At 41.8% G+C, this 21,342-nt stretch overlaps 1 protein-coding gene across 6 annotated transcripts; it reads left to right on the top strand.

Moving 5' to 3' along the window:
• Positions 1-394: 394 nt before the first annotated feature.
• On the top strand, positions 395-20,667 carry znf280d (zinc finger protein 280D). Of its 6 annotated transcripts, none has more exons than XM_061814099.1 (19): positions 395-649; positions 3,912-4,039; positions 5,471-5,709; positions 5,804-5,900; positions 6,939-7,160; positions 7,245-7,313; positions 7,588-7,694; positions 7,777-7,961; positions 9,821-9,978; positions 10,067-10,167; positions 10,246-10,392; positions 12,427-12,561; positions 12,642-12,859; positions 14,575-14,715; positions 14,800-14,868; positions 15,134-15,249; positions 15,331-15,352; positions 15,899-16,067; positions 17,702-20,667. In XM_061814099.1, exons 2-19 carry the CDS (start codon positions 3,919-3,921, stop codon positions 18,044-18,046), a joined length of 2,661 nt encoding a protein of 886 aa, XP_061670083.1. In that variant the 5' UTR covers positions 395-649; positions 3,912-3,918; the 3' UTR covers positions 18,047-20,667. The 6 variants fall into 6 exon arrangements, with proteins under 6 accessions (XP_061670083.1, XP_061670089.1, XP_061670084.1 ...); XM_061814105.1 differs by having other exon boundaries at positions 397-649; positions 7,588-7,625; XM_061814100.1 differs by having other exon boundaries at positions 590-671.
• Positions 20,668-21,342: the final 675 nt, after the last annotated feature.

A 21,342-nucleotide genomic window follows, 5' to 3' on the forward strand; every position in this document is an offset into this window, starting at 1 on the left:
CACGTGTAATGAACTGAGCCTGAAGTTTGCCGCAAACAAGTCACGTAGCCCTTCATACGATCGGTGCTCACGAAGTAGCCCTCAGCCTCAAAAAGGTTGTTGAGCTTTGCTATAGAAATAATTCTATAGATTTCTATAGAATTTTTTTTTTTTTTTTTTTGCAGGGACCCCAACTGAATTTAGATTCCATTTGACCAAGACTAAAACCACTAAGTGATTCAGAGACCAAATGCATAACTTTCAAGAGTACTCCATTGCTTACTGGGTACAACTGTATAGACCTTTGATAAAAAACATTGGTTGCAGTAAAAAGGGCAAGTGTTTGAGCACCACCCGAGCTCTGTGTATGCACGTGCCATTGTCTAAACGGACCTTGTTGTATTTTTAGTGCAGCACAGTAGTTTGCTAGTAAGGTTTAATTGCACATAGTTGGCCAAAAATGGCACTAGTTGTGTAAAAAAACAACCTATTCGCTCTACTTTTGCTCTCTGCTTTTCGCTCTTTCCAAGTCATTTGAAGTGGAACGGGTTTCACAAAGAGTGTTTCCGCCGCGTTCGGCTCACGCAAGTCGGAATTTCCACCATCGCGAGTGTCGGGGGGGAAAAAAGAAGCGCAGTGTCGTCCACCTCCAAGAACCACTGCCAGCCAGGTGACAGACTTTTACTTGTCTGGTAAGGTAGGCAAATAGCTCATCCGGGAGAGGGGAAGCCAACAACAACCTGAAAAAAAAAATCCTCCGTGCGATGCAGTTCATCACAGACTTCCATTTTTAAAATTTCAGACAATGACTACAAGCTAATGCTAGCTAAAGATTCTTTCTACGACGGGCAGCAAGTGATGAACCAAGCAACACACGACGTATGGTTGAATTAATGCACACACGCCTTAGAGTTGGTGCTGTATGTGAGTCAAAAGCGTTTGTAGCAGATGTGGTTGGAGAAACGCAGTATTGGGGAGAAAAATCAACATGAACGTGTTAGCTAGTTAGCATTGGTTGTTTACAGCAGAAGTGGAGTGTTTATTTGTTTTTTTTTTTTTTTTACACGTTGCTTAGTAAGCATGTTTGCAGTCTTTTCCTTCCTTTAACTTCTGTTTTGACATATGCGCGTCTGAAGTATATTTCCATATAAGTAACAACTAACCCGTGTATTGTGGTTAAACCAAAAACGAGTGTTTACATTGTCGTTTACCCGTGTGTTGTCTTTTTACAAGTGTCGCGCACGTGTAATACTGGCACGCTCATTTGTAACCGGTGATGTCTTTTGTTTATTTGAGTACATTTGGTCGCAGTGGGGAAAGAATCGCGATCTGGATTTGGGCAGGTTTTTCCGTTTACGTCGTCCATACGGCCGCCATCTTGATTGGAAGCTTTTGTGTGAATGGAACGTTGAATTATTTTCAATGTGGAAAAAAAAAAAAGTCAAAATATCTCACAGAACTCGCTTTTGGGTTAATCGAAACTGAAACATTTGTTTATGTTGTCGGTAATGGAATTAAGTCAAGACAAATACAAAAAGAGGATGCAATCTATTAGGCCTTGGTATTGTTAAGAAGCTTGCGATTTGATGCAAGTCTGGGTTGCAATTCAAACCAATATCGGCTGTTTTTTTTAGGTTGGTTTTTGATTTGCTATTCATTTTGATTCTGTAAGAAACAAGTTGAACCACACAATTTGAGTACCTGTTAACAGTTTTTGAGGGGCAGCAATGAATTGATCAATTAACAATTAGTCAGTTATCAAATTAAGCGACAGTTGTTTTGATCATTAATTTGTCGTTTAGAACCGATGTTGCATCATCCAAATACTCAGATTTCAGCCGCTCAATCGTAAATATTCTCTCGGCAATCCATCCATTTTCTTTGCTGCTTATCCTCACAAGGGTTGCAGGAGTGCTGGAGCCTATCCCAACTGTCTTCGGGCAGGAGGCGGGGTACACCCTAAACTGGTTGCCACCCAATTGCAGATTCTCTCAGGAATGCTCTTAATGATCATCATTTTCCCTTATTTTCTGAGTGTATATCAAATTAGTAGCCGTTCACTTTAATTCGTACCCAAAAATAGCTCTACATGAAAAAAGTTGGAGGGTATATTGCTCGCTCTCGTGATATTGCATTGTAATTGTTTGGCTTTGTTTATTCATTAAGCAAAAGAAAAACAGTAATATGTTATTAACCATTAATTACAAAAAACAATGTTTAGCTTTTAGTTTTTCTATACCCATGTGAACATTTGGTACTTAACCTTAGGTTTTCGAGTTATCAAACATGCATCCATTTTCTGAACGACTTATCCTCAGTAGGATTGTGGGTGCGCTGGCGCCTAGCTCAACCGATTTTGGGCGAGAGGCGGGGTAAAACCCAAACTGTTTGATAGCCAGTTGCAGGGCACATAGAGTCAAACAACCATTCACACTCAATGTCACACTTGGGGCCAATTCTTTTTTTCATGCTTAATGCAAACACAATTACAAAACTAGCATTAATGTCCTTGTAAAAATTAAACTGCCCTATAAACTCGAGCACAAGCGGTAGTGACACATGCAGACAGAGCATACAACAATATTAATGGGCATATGTTCTTACATGTAATTAGTATTATTATTCATCTTAGTTGCGGCTGTCTTTATTTTGTTCTTCATCAGCAAATATAGTAGTATCTAGTATGTGTGTATGTATGACATTGCTTCACAGGAGCCAAGAGTTACAGGTAGTGGGCCACACGCCTGACTTTGGTGTGGGCAGCATGGGTTCAATTCCTGCTCCAGCACTCATGTGACCCTTGTAAGGATAAGCGGCTTGGGAAATGGATGGATGGAGTAGCCAAGGTGCGAACAACAGGAGCAGATCAATGCCCAGTGAAATTTTTTGATGCACAAATTATTTAATTCTTCATCTTATTTTAATTACGTTATTACTTTGTTATTGACAATATTAAAATACATTTTAAGTACAATACTGTTGAGTGCCGGCGACACGGTGACGCAATCTGTTAGTGCGTTGACCTCACAATTCTCAGGACTGCGGTTCAAATCCTGGGCCCGCCTGCGTGAAGTTTCCATGTTCTCTCCATGCCTATGTGGGTTTTCTCCAGGCACTCTGGTTTCCTCCCACATCCCCAAAACATGCATTAATCGGAGACTCTAAATTGCCCCTAGGTGTGATTGTGAATGTGACTGTTTTCTGTCTGTATGTGCCCTTCCAATTGGCGGGCAACTAGTTCAGGGTGTACCCCACCTCCTGCCCAATGATGGCTGGGATTGGCTCCAGCACTCCCGAAATTCGCAAATCATCTTTCCTGAAATGAATAGAAAGGCCATTTGTTCCAGACAGCCCATAACACCAACGATAAATTATTGAATGGATGTTCATAAAATAGCACGTAACAGTCCATCCATCCAGTTTCTGAGCTGCTTATCCTCACAAGGGTCGCTGGAGTGCTGGAGCCTATCCCAGCTGTCAACGGGCAGGAGGCAGGGTACACGGAGTGAGCCAATTCACACTCGGAATCACACCTAGGGGCAATTTAGAGTCTCCGATTAATGCATATTTTGGGATGTGGGAGCAAACCGCAGTGCCCGGAGAAAACTCACGGAAGCACGGGGAGAACATGCAAATTCCACACAGGCAGGGCCGGGATTAAACCCGGGTTCTCAGAACTGTGAGGGCAACACTTTTCAGCAGCTCCACTGTGCCGCCTATTTCATAAACACCTTCCAATAATTTATTGTTGGTGTTTTGGGCTGTCTGGAACAAATGGCCTTTCTATTCATTTCAGGAAAGATGATTTGCGATGAATAGCGTTTTGAATTACGAGCATTGTCACAGAACAAATTACATTTGTTGGTCAACAGTACTCATGTGGTGTTTATATCACAGTATTCTATCTGAGTAAATGTTTGTTTGCTGTGTAGGTTCAAAATGTCTGAACTATTTATGGAATGTGAAGAAGAAGAGCTGGAGCCATGGCAGAGAGCAGCTCCAGAGCCGTTGAATGAGGAGGAGGACGACGACGATGAGCCCATTTTCGTTGGAGTAGTGTGTATGTGCAATTTTTATTGTTTGTTGTTTAAAAATATCTTCAAAGTGATGCGGTACGTGGTTCAAATTGACATTTGGCTGTTATTTTGTCATGGAGAGATTCCAGATTGCATTTACAGTATACAGTGGTACCTCTATTTACAAAATTAATCAGTTCAGGGAGTCATTTCGTAACATGAATTTTTCATTTTACATGTAAATAGGGTAATTCGTTCCAAGACCTCACCAAAAATAAGCATTCAAAGTACATAATGTAAAGAATAATAAAAAATGTTAATTTACCTTTGGCATTCAACCAAGCAAACAAGCAAAAGGCATCGTGGGGTGCGTTGGAGGAGGCAAACTTTGACAGCCCAGAGAAGACATACGTACGATCTTAATTCCACTTGAGTTTCTCGGGGCCCATGGTGAAAAAAACCCACAGACAAAAAGTTGTACTTTTCCAATGTGCGTTAGCGTTGTGACAGTGTGTGACACAAACTCGCATCATTTGGTGACAGTCGAGTGTCCAAGGGAATCAAAAAGCATCATGGGATAAAGATTGACGTCCCTCCTAGCCAATGGGATGCCAGGAAGATGCTACGATCATAGCCAATGGGAGAGCAGCTCTATTGCACCACACAAAGATACAGGATGTCCGTCACGGGTAACAATTGACATCACTTCTAGCCAATGGGATGCCGGGAAGATGCTACGGCAATAGCCAATGGGAGAGCAGCTCTATGTCACGTAGCATCGGAACGAGAGTAGGACCCAAATGCAGGACTCGGAAGATGCAAGGTAGTTCAAGGAGAAACGTTTATTATATGCAGAGGTAGGGGATCGAGCAGGCAGTCCGGTGCAGCAGCGGTAGTTGGGACGCCGGGTGAAGAGAGCAGGTGAGCGGGCAGGCAGGAGTCGGTACACAGGGGAACAATCAACGCAGGCAGAAGTATCAAAGGAGTCAGGCTTACAAGGTTGGTCGGAGAACGGGCGAAGGTCGGTACACACAGGTTCGATCAGGGATACCGGAGCACACAAACGGGACATGAAGATCAACGAACTGGCGCCGGCCAGTTGTCATCGCGGTCATATAAATCCACAGCATAATCAGGCTGCATGAGGCGCAGGTGTGCACCTCCCAATCAGCGCACCCGCGCAGGCACCCGCACAGCTCGTGCTGGAGCGGCAGGATCATGACACTCTATCACACCACGCAAACCAAGATACAGGATGTTCACGTTTGGTGGAATTTGGGAAAATCCAGCGCCCATCTTTTTTCCTTTCATATTCTGAATTTCCTCTGAAGAGGCATTTTGTAACCTGAATTTTTCGTTAGTAGTGACGTCGGTAAGTACAGGTACCACTGTATATCAACATATTTGTCTGAAGTGATTATTTTGGTTGTTGCACCTAATATAATTTCCAGTCTTTTTTTTTCAATGTTTTCCAGCAAAAAAGGAACACGAGGTTCTGCACGTTGCTTCACCTCCTCTCAAGGACAATGTGATCAAGCATGTGCTCAACTCTTCTCCTGTTCCTGTTGCTGCTCCTGCGCCTTCTCCTGCTTCCACTGCGCCAACCCTGGCATCTTCTATAATGTTACCTTTGAAAATAGCTGGAAATGCCATCAGTACTCCAACAGCCAATCTCACGACGCTGACTCCGCAGCCTGTTATTGTCAATAACCAGGTATTGTAATTTCAACCATTTCAGTCTTATTTCAACCCCATGTACTGTAATTTGAGAAGACAATGTTATCCATAACCATTTCTTTTAATCCAAGGGCTTCATCGTAACCCCGCAGTTAACCAGCAACAATAACCTCATTGCCACTCTTGGGAAGCAGTATCCTCCTGGGACCAAATTTACCTTTGTACCAGGTAATGTTGAGTTGCATGCCAACAGGAGTATTGAAAGTCCTTATAAAGTGAAAGTAAATGTGTTATAGAGTGAAGAAAATAAGCATTTGAACACCCTGCTAGATTGCAAGTTCTCCCACTTAGAAATCATGGAGGGGTCTGAAATTTTCATCGTAGGTGCACGTCCACTGTGAGAGAGATAATCTAAAAAGAAAAATCCAGATATCACAACGTATTATTTTTTTAAAAAACGATTTATTTGCGTGATACAGCTGCAAATAAGTATTTGAACACCTGAGAAAAACAATGCTAATGTTTTGTACAGTAGCTCAGCCTACTTCTACTTCCTAGTTTACCTGACGCCGCCCCCTTCCGCTCTTAAAGGGCTACACTCATAATTACAAACAGAACACACACCCGCAACTTTATATCTGCGGGCACAACTGACCATACCCATACATTTTTCCAATATGAGTGACTGCCTCCCTCAGTAACATATGCACAATTAAAGCCCATGACCGCTCCAAAGTGGCCACTGCAGCCCAAGGCCCTGGGTCCACTTGATTAGTTTCAGATTGGATTTAAATAAAACATCCATCTTGCTTGCTCTTCAGCTCTTTTTCTAGTTGATATGCTTGCCCTCGCAACCAACAACAAGGGGCTCTAAAGTGGACGCAACATAGGATTATCTGGAAAGATGCATTTTCATGGCGTTGGTGTAGCTAGGTAGCTAACTGCACGTCGTAGTTATGCCGGATAGCTGCTGATGCAAATTAAAGCTTTCAAGTTCTTATATTATGGGGAACGGACGACTCAAAGCTGGGCCCAACTGTGTCACTGTGGTTTTATAGTCGTATACCTAAAAATCTGGAAAACTGATGTGATGATAGGAAACCTCACAATTGAGTTAGTTCTCAGTCTTTGCACATCTTCAGCAATTACATTCAAACATGTATAATAATATTAGCAACAAAATGAATTCACTTAACTGAGTTTTTAAAAGAAAAATAGTTCACGAAAGTCTTTTGCTTTTAAGGCTTTGGATGTTTTGATTTTCAGCCGGTCAGCCGCAGCAGCTAATCCAGCGGGTCGCCCCAGTCACTGCCGTACCTGGCGTTGTCCATCGGCCTCACGTGCAGCAGATCCGAAACAACGTTGTGACGTTGGCGAATGTGCAGAGCCCCACTGTATATTCACCCAAACACCGTCTGCTGCAAGTCGGCCAGGCCACCTCTGCGCAGACGATCCCCTTGCCTGTGCAGGCTAACACTTTAAACAGAGGTGTGCTTTTGAAAGGCTTCACATTTATTTGAGCCACTTGTCAATCAATGCACTTATTTTCTTTTATTTTTGGGTGTCCCACAGAGACAGTGAAGCGGGTGTTGATTCCTCAGCAAATGGACATGGCTATAAAAAGATTCAAATCTGACATCGGTAAGTTTTTCCTGTGAACAACTTGTACTGCAAAGTACAGTGAACCCCCGCCGCATCGTGGATTTTTAAAGCAAATTTTTAATGGAATTTTACAGTCTACAAGACATTCTTGGTTTACAATTGTGTCCCTTTAGTGTAGGACCTCAGATTCCCTTTAAAATCTTTTTTTTTCGGGGTGTGGTCACCTTTTTCGTGTCTTTGGTGTTGACATGTCTGCAAAATGCCTTGTGGAAATGCTAACACTAGTTCTTCTTCCACTGTGGTTTACCTTTAGGCCAAGAAAACGCAACCCAACCAGTGGAAAATGGTGAGGTAAAGAAAAAATGTCCACATTGTAAAGAAGAATTCCCTCACCAGGAGGCATTAAATCAACATATGATTGTGTGTTTCTGTTCTCAGTCGATGTTCCGTTTAAAAGTTTATTGACGCACGGGGATTTTAATATATAAATCTCTCTTTCCAGAGTTGCCGGGCTGGAGCGGAAAGTAGTTCTCCGCTATCCGATAACCTCGCACACAAACGCATCATGCTGGTGTCAGATTTCTACTACGGCAGATTTGAGGGGGATCACGTCAAGGAGCCTCTGGAGAGGAGCAGCATCACTTTCAAGTGTCAGTGTTGTTTGAAAGTTCTCAAGAGTAACATCAGGTAAATTCATGTTCAACACCAAAACGTTTGGATTATTCTGACTGTCTGCCATGTAAGGGTTGAACATATTTGTCGATTAATTGATGCATCAACTTTGCAATGCTAGTTAGAGCTTGTGGTTGAGTCATCACCACTCACAGAACTGCAAGTTTATCCCGAAATGCAAGAAAAGCACAAGTTCTGTCTACTGTGTGCATGCCTGTTTGAAAGTCTTAACGCTACCTGGCGGGTACCTGTAAGTCCTAACTACCAAACGCTCTCCTCTAACAGTAAAAAGGCAGTACCGTACTATGCTGTCGGATTACTCAATACGACAAAGGCAGGCCATGCTTGGTTGACAACTTCTTTATTGTTAATGAACAATTAATATCACAGTCACTGTGATTTGACAAGCAAATCTGCACCGTCAAACATGAAAAATCACGCGCGTAAAATTTGTTAGCAGAAAAAATAGATATTGAAAGACGTCGCTTATTTTGTGTAGTCTTGACATTAATTTACGTGTTTATTTCATAAATGTTAATCAAACAAGCCTGCTCCTAAACAATCATTCACCCGGAAACAGGAAATGTAAGTTAACCGTACTGAGCGTGTACGGAAGTTAGGCTGAAAGCGCATGTTCAGAGGTGCTTCACGTACTGCGAGCGCATTTACGTCGAAAGTCATCAACATCATGAGCCATGTCAAAGGTAATTCAGTTACATTGATAACATTTCTGGACTATAACACAGGTAATGTTTCAGTATCTAACTATAATAAATGTGAGATTGTGATTTACTTTGACTTGATCAAAATTCTAACGTTAGACTAGTCTGTCCATATATCTAAATGTGAACGATCATGTCCCCGTGGTACGCGTTATCTTGAAGATGAAAACATTTCCCCTCTACATGCTTTAGGAAGATATAGATCATCAACTGCTAGCTTTCATCAATGGATTGACAATAGATACCGCCATAAATTATTATAGATTATAACAGTACATCACGATTGCCAACAGGAATGTTTGTTTCAATGTATCGCTAGCTTGTTGCCACTAACTCCGATTATGTTGAACTAAACTTTCAGCATTTTCAAAACATTGCCGGTATAGACTGTTCGTGTTTATTTCTTGACAGGCCAGTGCATTTAACTTTTCTTCAGATAAAATTTGTCAGATCAAGAATTTTTATTTTATTCTGCAGGCATGACTGGTATACCACACCCGTATCTTTATATCCGCGAGCATGATTGACCGCACCCGTACATTTTTCAAATGTGAGTGACTGATATCATAGATACCATCCAAATACCTGCCGTCCCTCTTCTTGTTTTGCCTGGTTGCCTCAGCTGAGCCGTGAGCTATGGTGGGCTGGAAGTACAAAACAATGTAACCAATTGTGAAACACTTTACCTTTTCAATCCTCCCACACACACACACACAAATAGATGAAACATAACAACAAAAGACAAAATACTTCAACATTTAACAAAACACAAACACAAAAGATGGAACACAAAAACAAAAACGGACACCTGAAAAGGGAGGGGCCCGTTTTAATAACAGACAGTCGGTATCGGAGGACCCAATTTCAACAGATATTTTTGGAAATCCCACGGCCTTTTCTCAGCAAGACCCGCCCAGCATTCATCTCGGGAAAGCAAAACTACACTACAGTTCCGAAAATATACAACCGGAACAAAGGATAGGTCACACAACCTGGAAAGGTGACATACCATTGAGCGTTGCTGGAGAGGAAGAGACAGGGAGGGTAGTGATAGCGTGCTTTACCGCGACAATTTGATTTGTGATCGAGTCAACGTGATGATAGATGATCACGAGTCTTGAGGTGACCGTTGTGTCTGTAACTCTTTTCTAGGTTCATGAACCACGTAAAGCACCACCTGGAGCTGGAGAAACAGAACAACGAGAGCTTGGAGAGCCACACAACTTGCCAGCATTGCTACCGCATGTACATGACTCCATTCCAGCTGCAGTGCCACATCGAGAGCGCTCACAGTCCCATCGAATCCTCCAGTACGTCATATCAAGAATTCATCAGCTCACGTTCCGGTTCTGTGCATCATCTTGAGTCAACATTTGTACTTTTATTGCCTTCTTTTAGCGAATTGCAAGATATGTGAGCTAGCGTTTGAGTCGGAGCAACTGCTCCTGGAACACATGAAGGACAATCATAAGCCTGGGGAGATGCCCTACGTCTGTCAGGTCTGTTGGTTGTGAACATGTTGCAAAAAATATGCACATTATGATCCTGATTAACTCATATCACTCTCCTCCACACAGGTGTGCAATTATAGGTCCTCCTTTTTCTCAGATGTGGAGACACATTTCCGAAGTGTCCATGTAAACACAAAAGATCTGCTGTGTCCTTTTTGTCTCAAGATCTTGAGAAATAGTCAAAGGTACATGCAACACTTCATGAAACATCAGGTAAGACGCTACCTTCTTACAATCCTTTCAATAAAGCAAGATGACATTTCAGAAACTGACCGACAGTGAAGAAAATAAGTATTTGAACACCCTGCTAGGTTGCAAGTTCTCCCACGTAGAAATCATGAAGGGGTCTGAAATTTTCATCATCGGTGCATGTCCACTGTGAGAGAGAATCTAAAAAGAAAAATCCAAAAATCACAATGTATGATTTTTTTATCGATTTATTTGTGTGATACAGCTGCAAATAAGTATTTGAACACATTTCTATCAGCTAGAATTCTGACCCTCAAAGACCTGTTAGTCCGTCTTTAAAAGTCCACCTCCACTCCATGTATTTTCCAGAATCAGATGCACCTAAGTATTTGAACTCCTGAGAAAACCATTGTTAATATTTTGTACAGTAGGCTTTGTTTGCAATTACAGAGGTCAAACGTTTCCTGTAGTTGTTCACCAGGTTTGCACACACTGCAGGAGGGATTTTGGCCCACTCCTCCACGCATATCTTCTCTAGATCAGACAGGTTTCTGGGCTGTTGCTGAGAAACACGGAGTTTCAGCTCCCTCCAAAGATTTTCTATTGGGTTTAGGTCTGGAGACTGGCTAGGCCACGCCAGAACCTTGATATGCTTCTTACGGAGCCATTCCTCGGTTTTCCTGGTTGTGTGCTTTGGGTCATTGTCATGTTCAGAGATCCAGCCACGACCCATCTTCAATGCTCTGACTGAGGGAAAGAGGTTGCTCCCCAACATCTCACAATACATGGCTGCGGTCATGCTCTCCTTAACACAGTGCAGTCGTCCTGTCCCATGTGCAGAAAAAACACCCCCAAAGCATGATGCGACCACCCCCATGCTTCACAGTAGGAATCGTCTTCTTGGGATGGAACTCATCATTTGTCTTCCTCCAAACATGGTTATTGGAATTATGACCAAAAAGTTCCATTTTGGTCTCATCTGACCACAAAACTTTCTCCCATGACTCCTCTGTATCCTCCAAATGATCATTGGCAAACTTAAGACGGGCCTTGACGTGCTGGTTTAAGGAGGGGAACCTTCCGTGCCATGCATGATTTCAAATCATGACATCTTAGTGTATTACCGACGTCGCCTTGGAAACGATGGTCCCAGCTCTTTTCAGGTCATTGACCAAGTCCTGTCGTGTAGTCCTCAGGTGATTCATCACCTTTCTAAGGATCATTGAGACCCCACGAGGTGATATCTTGCATGGGGCTCCACTCTGTCATGTTTAGCTTCTTCCATTTTCTAAAGATTGCTCCAAAAGTGGACCTTTTTTCACCAAGCAGCTGGGCAATTTCTCCATAGCACTTTTCAGCCGTGTGGCGTTGTACAATTTTGTCTCTGGCGTCTTTGGACACCTCTTTGGTTTTGGCCAAGTTACAAGTTTGAGTCTTATGGGGTGGACACATCTCTTTATGCAGCTAAGGACCTCACACAGGTGCATCTGATTCTGGATAATACATGGAGTGGAGGTGGACTTTTAAAGGCGGACTAACAGGTCTTTGAGGGTCAGAATCCTAGCTGATAGAAATGTGTTCAAAGACTTATTTGCAGCTGTATCTCACAAATAAATTGTTAAAAAATCATACATTGTGATTTCTGGATTTTTCTTTTTATATTATCTCTCACGGTGGACATGAGCCTAAGATGAAAATTTCAGACCCCTCCATGAATTTTAAGTGGGAGAACGTCCAATGTAGCAGGGTGTTCAAATACTTATTTTCTTCACTGTACCAGCTAGTTAAGGCGGAGTGTATCCTTGGCTAAACCAAGGGCTATAATATGGGTAAAACTGACATAACCGGAAGAACTGAGGCTCGTGTTAGCAGTGGAGTCTGAAAGTTTGAGTTTTGCCTTTTTTTTTTTTTTTTTGGGAGGGAGGTACCTTTTCCACGCCTTTGTGTTTGCATTGTCTTTATTATATACAGTAACTTAAAACGTTTCAGAAGAAACCTGACCAACACTATTCATTCATTCAGTGTTTTATACACGTACAATCTGTTTTGTGTTTTCAGAAAAAAGGCATCCATCGCTGTGGAAAATGTCGACTGAATTTCCTCACCTTCAAAGACAGAATTGACCACAGGACTCAGGTCCACAAGACTTTTAGAAAGCCTTCAGTCCTGGAGGGCCTGCCTGCGGGGACAAAGGTGTGGCTCGTTTCGCCCCTAATGCTTCCTTGTCTTCTGTAGTGCCACGCTCACGTTTATGTACTCTTCCACTTCTCCAGGTTACCATTCGAGCCTCGCTCAGTGGCAAGATGGTCGCCACTTCGGGTTCAGTGGATCGATCCGCTATAATTTTCACTCCTGAAACGCTGAGTAACAGCGCAACAATCGGTTGCGCCAAAGCCAAAAGAAACACCCCTGAAGCAGGAAAGGCCAAAATAACTCAGAAGAAAAAAGGACAGTCTACTGCCAATTTCAACCTGTCACTTAAAAGTATAAGGTTTGTTACCATTAATATTCAATTAGCCAGAATCATAAATTCACCTGCACACATCTGAAAACATTCATTCTCCCAGAGGCCGTCATTTGGGATTCACTCATATGGAGCTCCCGGGATTAGATGACAGACTGAAAGCAGATTCATAGACATTATTGGAAGCCTGAGATACACAAAATATTTCATTTTGTGTTTCTTTTTTTCCACATACTCTGTAATCTGACAAAAAAAATTATATTACTACCCAGGATAGGCTCCAGCAGTCCCCACGACCCTTGTGTGGATAACCGGTGTGGAAATTGGACAATAGAGCTCGTGCACCTATGTCATCAAATCACATCACTGGCCGGAAGTGCCGGTCAAACAAAGCATTCTTCAATGCTAAATCGGTTGGAGATGACACGAAAATACTCCTAATAACCCAGAGTTTTGTCTGATACCGGTAAACATTTAGAAGGTGATAACGAAGGTACGTGGAAAAATGAGAAACACTTGGCATAGAGGACCCATATTTAATGGCGAAGTCAATGTTTTCGCCAATAAGAAATAGGACTGTTAACCCGTTTTTGCCTGTCATGGATGTATCTGGTGAGTAAGTCGTCCAGATTTACACGGAAGAGTTTGAAAGCGTAGAAAAGTCCGGACGCATACAAATACTTCATGGCTGGATCTGTTCTCATTCAAGAATAAATCCCACATAGTGATGGAGCCACTCAGATTTTTTCAATAGTTCAATATTTAAATAAATGACCCCTGGTTTTCATTAACTATAATTGGAAGAAAAAAAAAGACAGCGAGTTACCTCCTCATACACGGAAGTGCGTTGCGGGCACACGAACTTCGGTTAACCTCTCCGAGACAGACTTTTTTTTTTTTAAATATACATTATTCTCAAGTGAGTCCAATGTATATTTAAGAAAATAAACTCAACCGCTGGGATAGGCTTCAGCCCCCGTACACGGAAGCGTGTTGCGGCCACACGTTAACCTACTTAAACCTGTGTGACCGACTATTTTCTTTTTTTAAATATGCATTGGACTCACTTGAGAACAATGCATATTTAAAAAAAAAAAAAAAAAACCTCTGTCAGGGAGAGGTTTACCAAAGTTTAACATGTGGCTGCAACACTCTTCCACGTACATTGGAGACAACTCCCTGTTTTTTTTTTTTAACACATTGTTCTCAAATGAGCCAACTTGACATTATAAATACTTTTTTGGTAATTTGACATTGAGAAGAATACAGTAGTTCTTACCTGAAATGAAGTGACCGATACACAGTGGTGCGTATTTTGGCTGGGCACCATCCATCACGTTTAACTGCCGAAATCCATCAATCTTTTCTCGTCTTTTCAGCTGGTACTCCATAGAATGACCTCTTTGAATATCTGTCTCGTCTGTTGTAACAACCAACAACACAACAAGTCTCGGGCATTGTGAATATTTTGCTCCGGTTCAATGTCCCCCACACTGGTATAGCCGCTCTTTTTGACGGGCAATATGGCGCCGTGAAAATGGTGACGTCACGTGCACAAGCTCTATAGTAGTGGAGTTTTTGAAAGCTTGACAGTGATTTGCAGTAATTGGGCTCAATCATCAAAGAGAGCATGCTGGATTCTGTCATGTAGCAAACATTTGTAGAGATTCATAGAAAGAATGCAAGGATAGAACAAGCTGTTTTCCCCTTTTAACACTTTGCACCAATTTTCCTAATTTCAGTGCAAATGGAGGTTGCTACACCTGCATTGAGTGCAACAACAAAATTGATGACTTCTTTTCCCACTTCCTGCTACCTTCCGTTTGTGGTGCGTGCAGTTATCGGACAAGTTGCAAAGTTGCCATTGGAACTCACATGATAAGGTTAGTCGTCTTAAATCATATTTTTGAGGCACTTTGTTTGCGCATGTGTTTTATTTAAAGTGTTTTTTTTCACCCTTTGTTCAGATTTCATAGCACGGTCAACAAGAGCAGATTTTCCAAAGCAGATCAGAGAAAACATTCATCTACATTAAAGTACGTTTCTTGAGTTGAGTTGATCCTGTTTATTGCTTTCTTATTACCTCATTATATATATATATATATATATATATATATATATATATATATATATATATATATAATATATATATATATATATATATATATATATATAAAAATGGTGTTATTATTCTTTCTTTTCAATCAAGAGTTACTCTCAATATTTGGAGGACAACTTTTTACTTGTATTTAACTTTCTGAAGTCACCTCTGATGTCGTTTTCCATCCGCGTTTGCTGTAGATTAACGCTGGTGTGTCTCAACTGTGACCTCCTGGTGGACGCGTCAGGCGGCGATGTGATGAGCAAACATTTAAATGACAGACCAAATCACGTATGCAAAGTCATTGAGGAGAAAGGTATGAGGTTCGAAGCTCATGAGGTCAATTTTTATGTTTTGGCCTGTCTCCTAAAGTTCTACTCTGTTATCAACCCGACAGGTGTCAAAGCCGAAACTGGAGTGTGAGTAGAAAACATGACATACATGCATTCACTCTACATCCATCCATCCATCCATCCATTTTCTTTGCTGCTTATCCTCACAAGGGTCACAGGGAGTGCTGGAGCCTGTCCCAGCTGTCAAAGGGCAGGAGGCGGGGTACACCCTGAAGTGGTTGCCAGCCAATTGCAGGGCACGTCGAGGCAAACATTCGCACTCACAATCACACCTTTGGACAATTTGGAGTGTCCAATTAATGTTGATGTTTTTGGGATGTGGGAGGAAACCGGAGTGCCCAGAGAAAACCCACACAGGCACGGGGAGAACATGCAAACTCCACACAGGTGGGACCGGGATTGAACCCAGGTCCTCAGAACTGTGAGGCCAATGCTTTACCAGCTGGTCCACCGTGCCGCATTCACTCTACATAAAAAAAAAAGAGAGAAAAAGTCATCCATTAATTTGAAGTTGTTTTTGAATTCACGGTTGCCCCAAATTATCACCTTTCAGTTGCACTGTTAAATTTTATTCTGTATATTTCATATAATTATCCTGCCTTCTGAATCCAGTCAGGACCACGGTGACGCTTTCCGAATGAAAAGGAAGGAACTACTCCCCAAGCTCAAGGAGGCGTGTGAAAGGGGAGAAATGGCCATCCTGAGACAGGACAAACTGATATTCCTCACGCCTGCAACAGCCCACCAGAACAACACAGAAACTCCTGTCGACTCTTCAAAGGTATGCTCGATGTAATGCATTCACGATGGTGTCTAGTCATAATGCAACACATATGATTAATCTTACATTCATCTTAATTTAAATTAGCACATTTACACGTACAGGGTTTAAATTCCTTAAGCCCCCACCCCAAATCTGCGCATAACGGACGCAGTATTAAAACGCCTATATATGATATGTTCTGTATTTTTGTGACCATAAGATGCACTCAAGTCTTGAATTTTCTCCAAAATAGACTTTGCAAAATGGATTCCCAGCATGCTTTGCAACACTACCGAGGATGTAAATAGCATTTGAAGTTCACGTTTTGTCAATTATTTCTTCACTTATTTTTGTTTTATTTTTTGCTACTTATGCTATTCTGTTTGCTATGACAAATTTTTGTTTTGATGACACCGTGAGTGTGAAGATGTTGACTAATGACTTGCTCTCACTTGTCGGTGTGTGGGGAATGTACCGTAATTTCCGGCCTACAAGCCGCGACTTTTTTCACACGCTTTCAACCCTGCGGTTTATACGGTGATGCGGCTGATTTGTGGATTTTTTCCAACGGCCGCAAGGGGGCATTCGAGCGGAAAAGGTAGGAGTGAGATTGGAATGTATGTGCCAAGGAAGTGACTTTTACTGGCCATGTTAGTGCTGCGCTTGCATTAGCACTGTGCTAGTGTGTTGCTGCTGTGTTACTGGCGTGTCTCTGTGATTTTTACCGGTATGGGTTTTTTTTTAACCGGCCCTGTCAGCATTAGCACTAGCGTTAAACTTAACTGTGTACCGTCTTTCTTTGTAAATATCTCATGTTTCAATGTTGGTTTCAATGTGGGCACTTGCGGCTTTTATACAGCTGCGGCGTATCTTTGTACCAAATGGTATTTCCTTTACAAATGTACTTGGTGAGGCTTATAACCAGGTGCGTTCTGTAGGCTGGGAATTACGGTAATCTTCTCCTGCTTACATATGTAAAATTGCAATTGTTCCTCACTGCCTCGTGAGTGCTATCACATGATAGCTTACCTACACAGTAAAACACCTGCTAGCATGCATGCTAACAATGGTTGTACTTCATTGAATTAGTCACACAACATCATTTACAGATATTGGAACTGGGTATGCACACAAAGCGCAGATTATAAGGTGCTCCATCTATTTAGGGGAAAATTTAAGACTTTTAAGTGCACCTTGTAGTTGTGAAAATATGGAGATATGGGGGGGGGGACTTTGACAGCAAAATCCGCGAATATGCGGGGCCGCGAACGGTGAACCGCGAATGAGCAATGGCATACTGTATGTGAGGACAGGGGTTGGGAATTATAACTCGATACCACTGGATATCGGTTCGTAAAGGTGAGCAATATGCCTATATTAGTAGCCGACTTATCGACTCTATTATTGTTTTGAACCTTTTATTCACAATGTTATTTTTTTATTTTTTGACTCTTATGTCCGCTGCTGTGTTAGCAATGCAAATGACCTGTTCTCAGTGGCCTTACCTGTACAATTGAAGGTTAAATAAATACATTTGTAGCCTCTAACTCCAATCAAACACAAAAGTGATGACATCAGTACTGGTACTGTAAGAGTTTTTTTTTTTTAATGACACTAAATTTTGCACGTTTTTTTTTTTTTTTTCTCCACAGCCATACACAGTTTTAAAATCGTCACCATTGGAAACACCCCTGCAGCTCGTGGAAATTGACGAAATTGAACATTTCCCTCAAGCGTGCGTTGAACAACCACAATCTGCACCAGTGTTGCCAGCAACTGTTGAAGATTCTCCAGAAGAGAATGTGACACCGTCAGCGGTGGAAGATTGTCCAGGAGAAAGCGTGACAGAGTCAGCGGGTGAAAATCCGGAAGAAAACGCAGCACAGTCCCCTTCCCCACCTTCTCACATGTTTGACGGTATCGAACATGTTAACCTTGTTGAAGACTCGCAAATCACAGAGGACGGTCACCCCACCCCTGCCCACGAGACAGACTGAGCCGCAAATGGCGGAACAAACGGTGCCAGTCATAAACTCTTTTATATTTCTCAAACTTTTCCAGCATTCACCACAGAACAACGGCAGTTTTTGCTATTAACTTTTACCATGAATCACTCAAAACTTCCCGCCAAAGGCACCTTGTAGATATTGTATGATGATATTGGATGCTGTTAACAACCTCTTATTGGTACATTTTGAAACAAAATCATCGGATCCCAGCATTTAGGCGCACGATACATTTGGTTCATTGACATCTGTCTGGCACCTTTTTTTTTTTTTTTTTGTGTACAGAAACCATTTTATTTAATATGTAAATGTATGTTTATCGCAGTACTTTAGATGTCATGTACGAATATGGGCCAAAAGTTTTATCTTAATTTCATTTTGATCGAAAACACATTAATAGATGTGTCTATAAAAAGGCCACAAGTGGGGATAATTTACAATACTTGATACAATAATACTCTCCAGTGGCACCGGAAAGTATTCACACTCCTGAACGCTTTGAATTGAGTATACTACATCCATCCATGTTCTTCACCGCTTATCCTCACGAGACAAACAGCCACATTTACAATCACACCTAGGAGCAATTTAGAGTCTCCAATTAATGTTGCATATTTTTGGGAGGTGGGAGGAAACCGGAGTGCCCACCCGGAGGAAACCCGCGCAGGCACGGGGAAAACAGGCGAACTCCACACAGGCGGAGCCGGGATTGAACTCGGGACCTCAGAACTGTGAGGCCAACGCTTTACCAGCTGACCCACCACGCCGCCTTGAATTGAGTATACTTCTACTTACCATCTACATCAAATATTCTACAATGGCAATGTAAAAACATATCTAGACAGTTGTGTAAATTCATTTTTAAAAAAAAATACCATTCCAACATAATTGGTACTGTCCATAAATATTCACACTCTTTGCTAGGACACAGGTGCGTATAATTTCCACTGATTATTCTCTAGATGCTTCAACAATGTGAATGGAGGCCACCTGTGGCAAATTCAGTTGATAGCACATCATTTGCAATGGCGCACACCGGATTAGATAAGGTCAGGGCAAAAAACAAACAGGGATGAGAATTTTCCGCCGATCGGCGGATTTCGGACTTTTTCAGACCAAAATGACAATTCTCTAGATAAACACAAATCTGTTGAGAAAATTTCGGGGGCGGGGGGTATTGTGCGCCTTCCTCTCGGTGGTGGGCTCCGAGCTGCAAGTTCAGCTTAGTGCTAGCACAAGCATGACTATCATATGCCGTTCTAACCTGCTCCGTAGTCTAAATATTTGCATTTTGCGACATAAACATTAAAACTTGTTTGTGGCAGATTACTCGATTGGACAACAGTTATACAGTATAACGATCCAATCATGTTAGTGGTTAATCGAGTTTCACCATGGCCATGTACATGTGTTCTCGGTTCTCAGAAATCGCAGTGTGACTTGTTAGTTAGCCAAGTAATGGCGCGTGGGACTTAGATAGCGCCAACTGAGCGACGGTGTGTTGAAAGTTTTACGATGGTGAAAGGGTTTAGAAAAAAGGATGAAGATCGAGCGAGGGCAATTGACAAGGATGCTGGAATCAAAAACTGTTTCAGACGGGCATGGCTTGAAAAAAGTGGAACCGCGCAGATAGGACCGAAAACGGTATCAACACGTCTAACCGAACACATACAAAAAGTGTGCTGGGCACTCTGTGTTCCGATAGGAGCAAAAAATATCCAGGAGGAAACTCAACCCCCACATCAACAGACATTTTCACTGTTTTGGTCCAAATTGGTCATTCTCATCCTTGAACAAAACAGTGAACCTGGTACAGAGCTACATTTTTACCTTCCACACCCACTGTACTGATTATTTAAACGATTTCACAATGGTATGAAAACGTTTTTTTTTTTTGTGTGTGTGAGATTTTCTGTAGATTCTTTTAAAAAGAAAATGTACTGAAATCAGCTTTAGAATAAGTCTGTAACATGGCCAAATGCGGAAAAAGCGAAGGAGTGTGAATACTTTCTGGCAGCACGTGATCTACGCAAGATAGAATAGCCAAAAGATTTGACGCTTTGCCGTTCTTTGCTTTGAGCTGAAATTTTACACAGATGTTGAATATGTATGGTTGGCTATAATTCTTTCCCCACATTCTAAAAAGAAATCAAAATTTGAAATATTGAAAAATCTTAACTCCAGGCGTGTATGTTAACTGAAAAGAGCAATCCTGGTGCACATTCTCATGGAAAGTGTTACTATTTTGAGTACTTCTCCCTTATAACGTTGAGGGTTACAAGCCGTGTGATGTGTGTTGTAGTTCAGACCATTTTGTGAACAAATGGCTTCCATTTACAATTGTGATGTCATACTTTTGATTCCCAGATGACATTGTTTAAAAACAGGTGGGATAAATTGAGGCTTTTAAGTCTTGGTGTTTATCTTCATCTTCACTGGAATGTAATTGAGAAATTTAGTCACACATTTTTCTCATTTTGTCATTTGTAATTTTTTGGGTAGGGGCACCACATTTGGTGGACTTGAAATGTCCCCACAACACTGTTCAAATGCCAAGTTTTTGTGATGTAAAAAAAAAAAAAAAAGACCCAGATAAATAATTTTAAAGTGTTGTTCACCCCAACGTGACTTACAAACGGTAACGGACCTTTCCGACTGGCGATCTTAAGCTCCGCCCCCTTAGCTAAAGCTGCCACGTCCCACAAGCTTCCAAAATGGCGACTGAAAAGAAAAGGTTTGAACTCGGTTCTCTATCGCGTATTCCAAATAATGTTGCGGTATGTTTTTTGCCAAATGCGTCAGACTTTGTCCAAGAGAGTCCTACAGAGAGGTCTCAACTTTTTCACACAAGGATGTGAACACGGAATTAAGATTTTGGACGGAGCAGGATGCAACGTCAAGAGTTACAGCGAAATGTTGGCGATCGATGCAAAAAAGTTACCGTTACACACTTCATTCAGCAGGTCAGTGATACGCTAGCAAAGTGAAAGTTGTTCTCCTGCAATGTATAATACACTGATAATAATGAAATCAAACTCAGAGAAGATACTTCTCCCTCACTTACCTTCGAACATACATCCTTGTGTTTGTTGATATTGTCCACATTTAGTTGTACGTACACTCTTCCGCGAGCCTTAATCCACCGTAGACACTTCGTCAACTGTGTTTTAGGGTTTGGAAAATGAACCAATTGGGATGGGATATCTTTCATCAGAATTGCACATTCCCCAAGCACATCTGAGGACAATTTTCTTCATAACATTAACTTCTCCAAGCACATGCTACTG

Source organism: Syngnathoides biaculeatus, chromosome 3, assembly GCF_019802595.1.
Source record: "Syngnathoides biaculeatus isolate LvHL_M chromosome 3, ASM1980259v1, whole genome shotgun sequence".
Lineage (NCBI taxonomy): Eukaryota > Metazoa > Chordata > Actinopteri > Syngnathiformes > Syngnathidae > Syngnathoides > Syngnathoides biaculeatus.

Bases quoted from the DNA above. Each gene is read 5' to 3' on its own strand.
- znf280d (XM_061814099.1), top strand. From the start codon at position 3,919: ATGTCTGAACTATTTATGGAATGTGAAGAAGAAGAGCTGGAGCCATGG. The intron at 12,562-12,641 runs GTGTGGCTCGTT...CCACTTCTCCAG, and splicing joins GCCTGCCTGCGGGGACAAAG to GTTACCATTCGAGCCTCGCT. The intron at 16,068-17,701 runs GTATGCTCGATG...TTTTCTCCACAG, and splicing joins CTCCTGTCGACTCTTCAAAG to CCATACACAGTTTTAAAATC.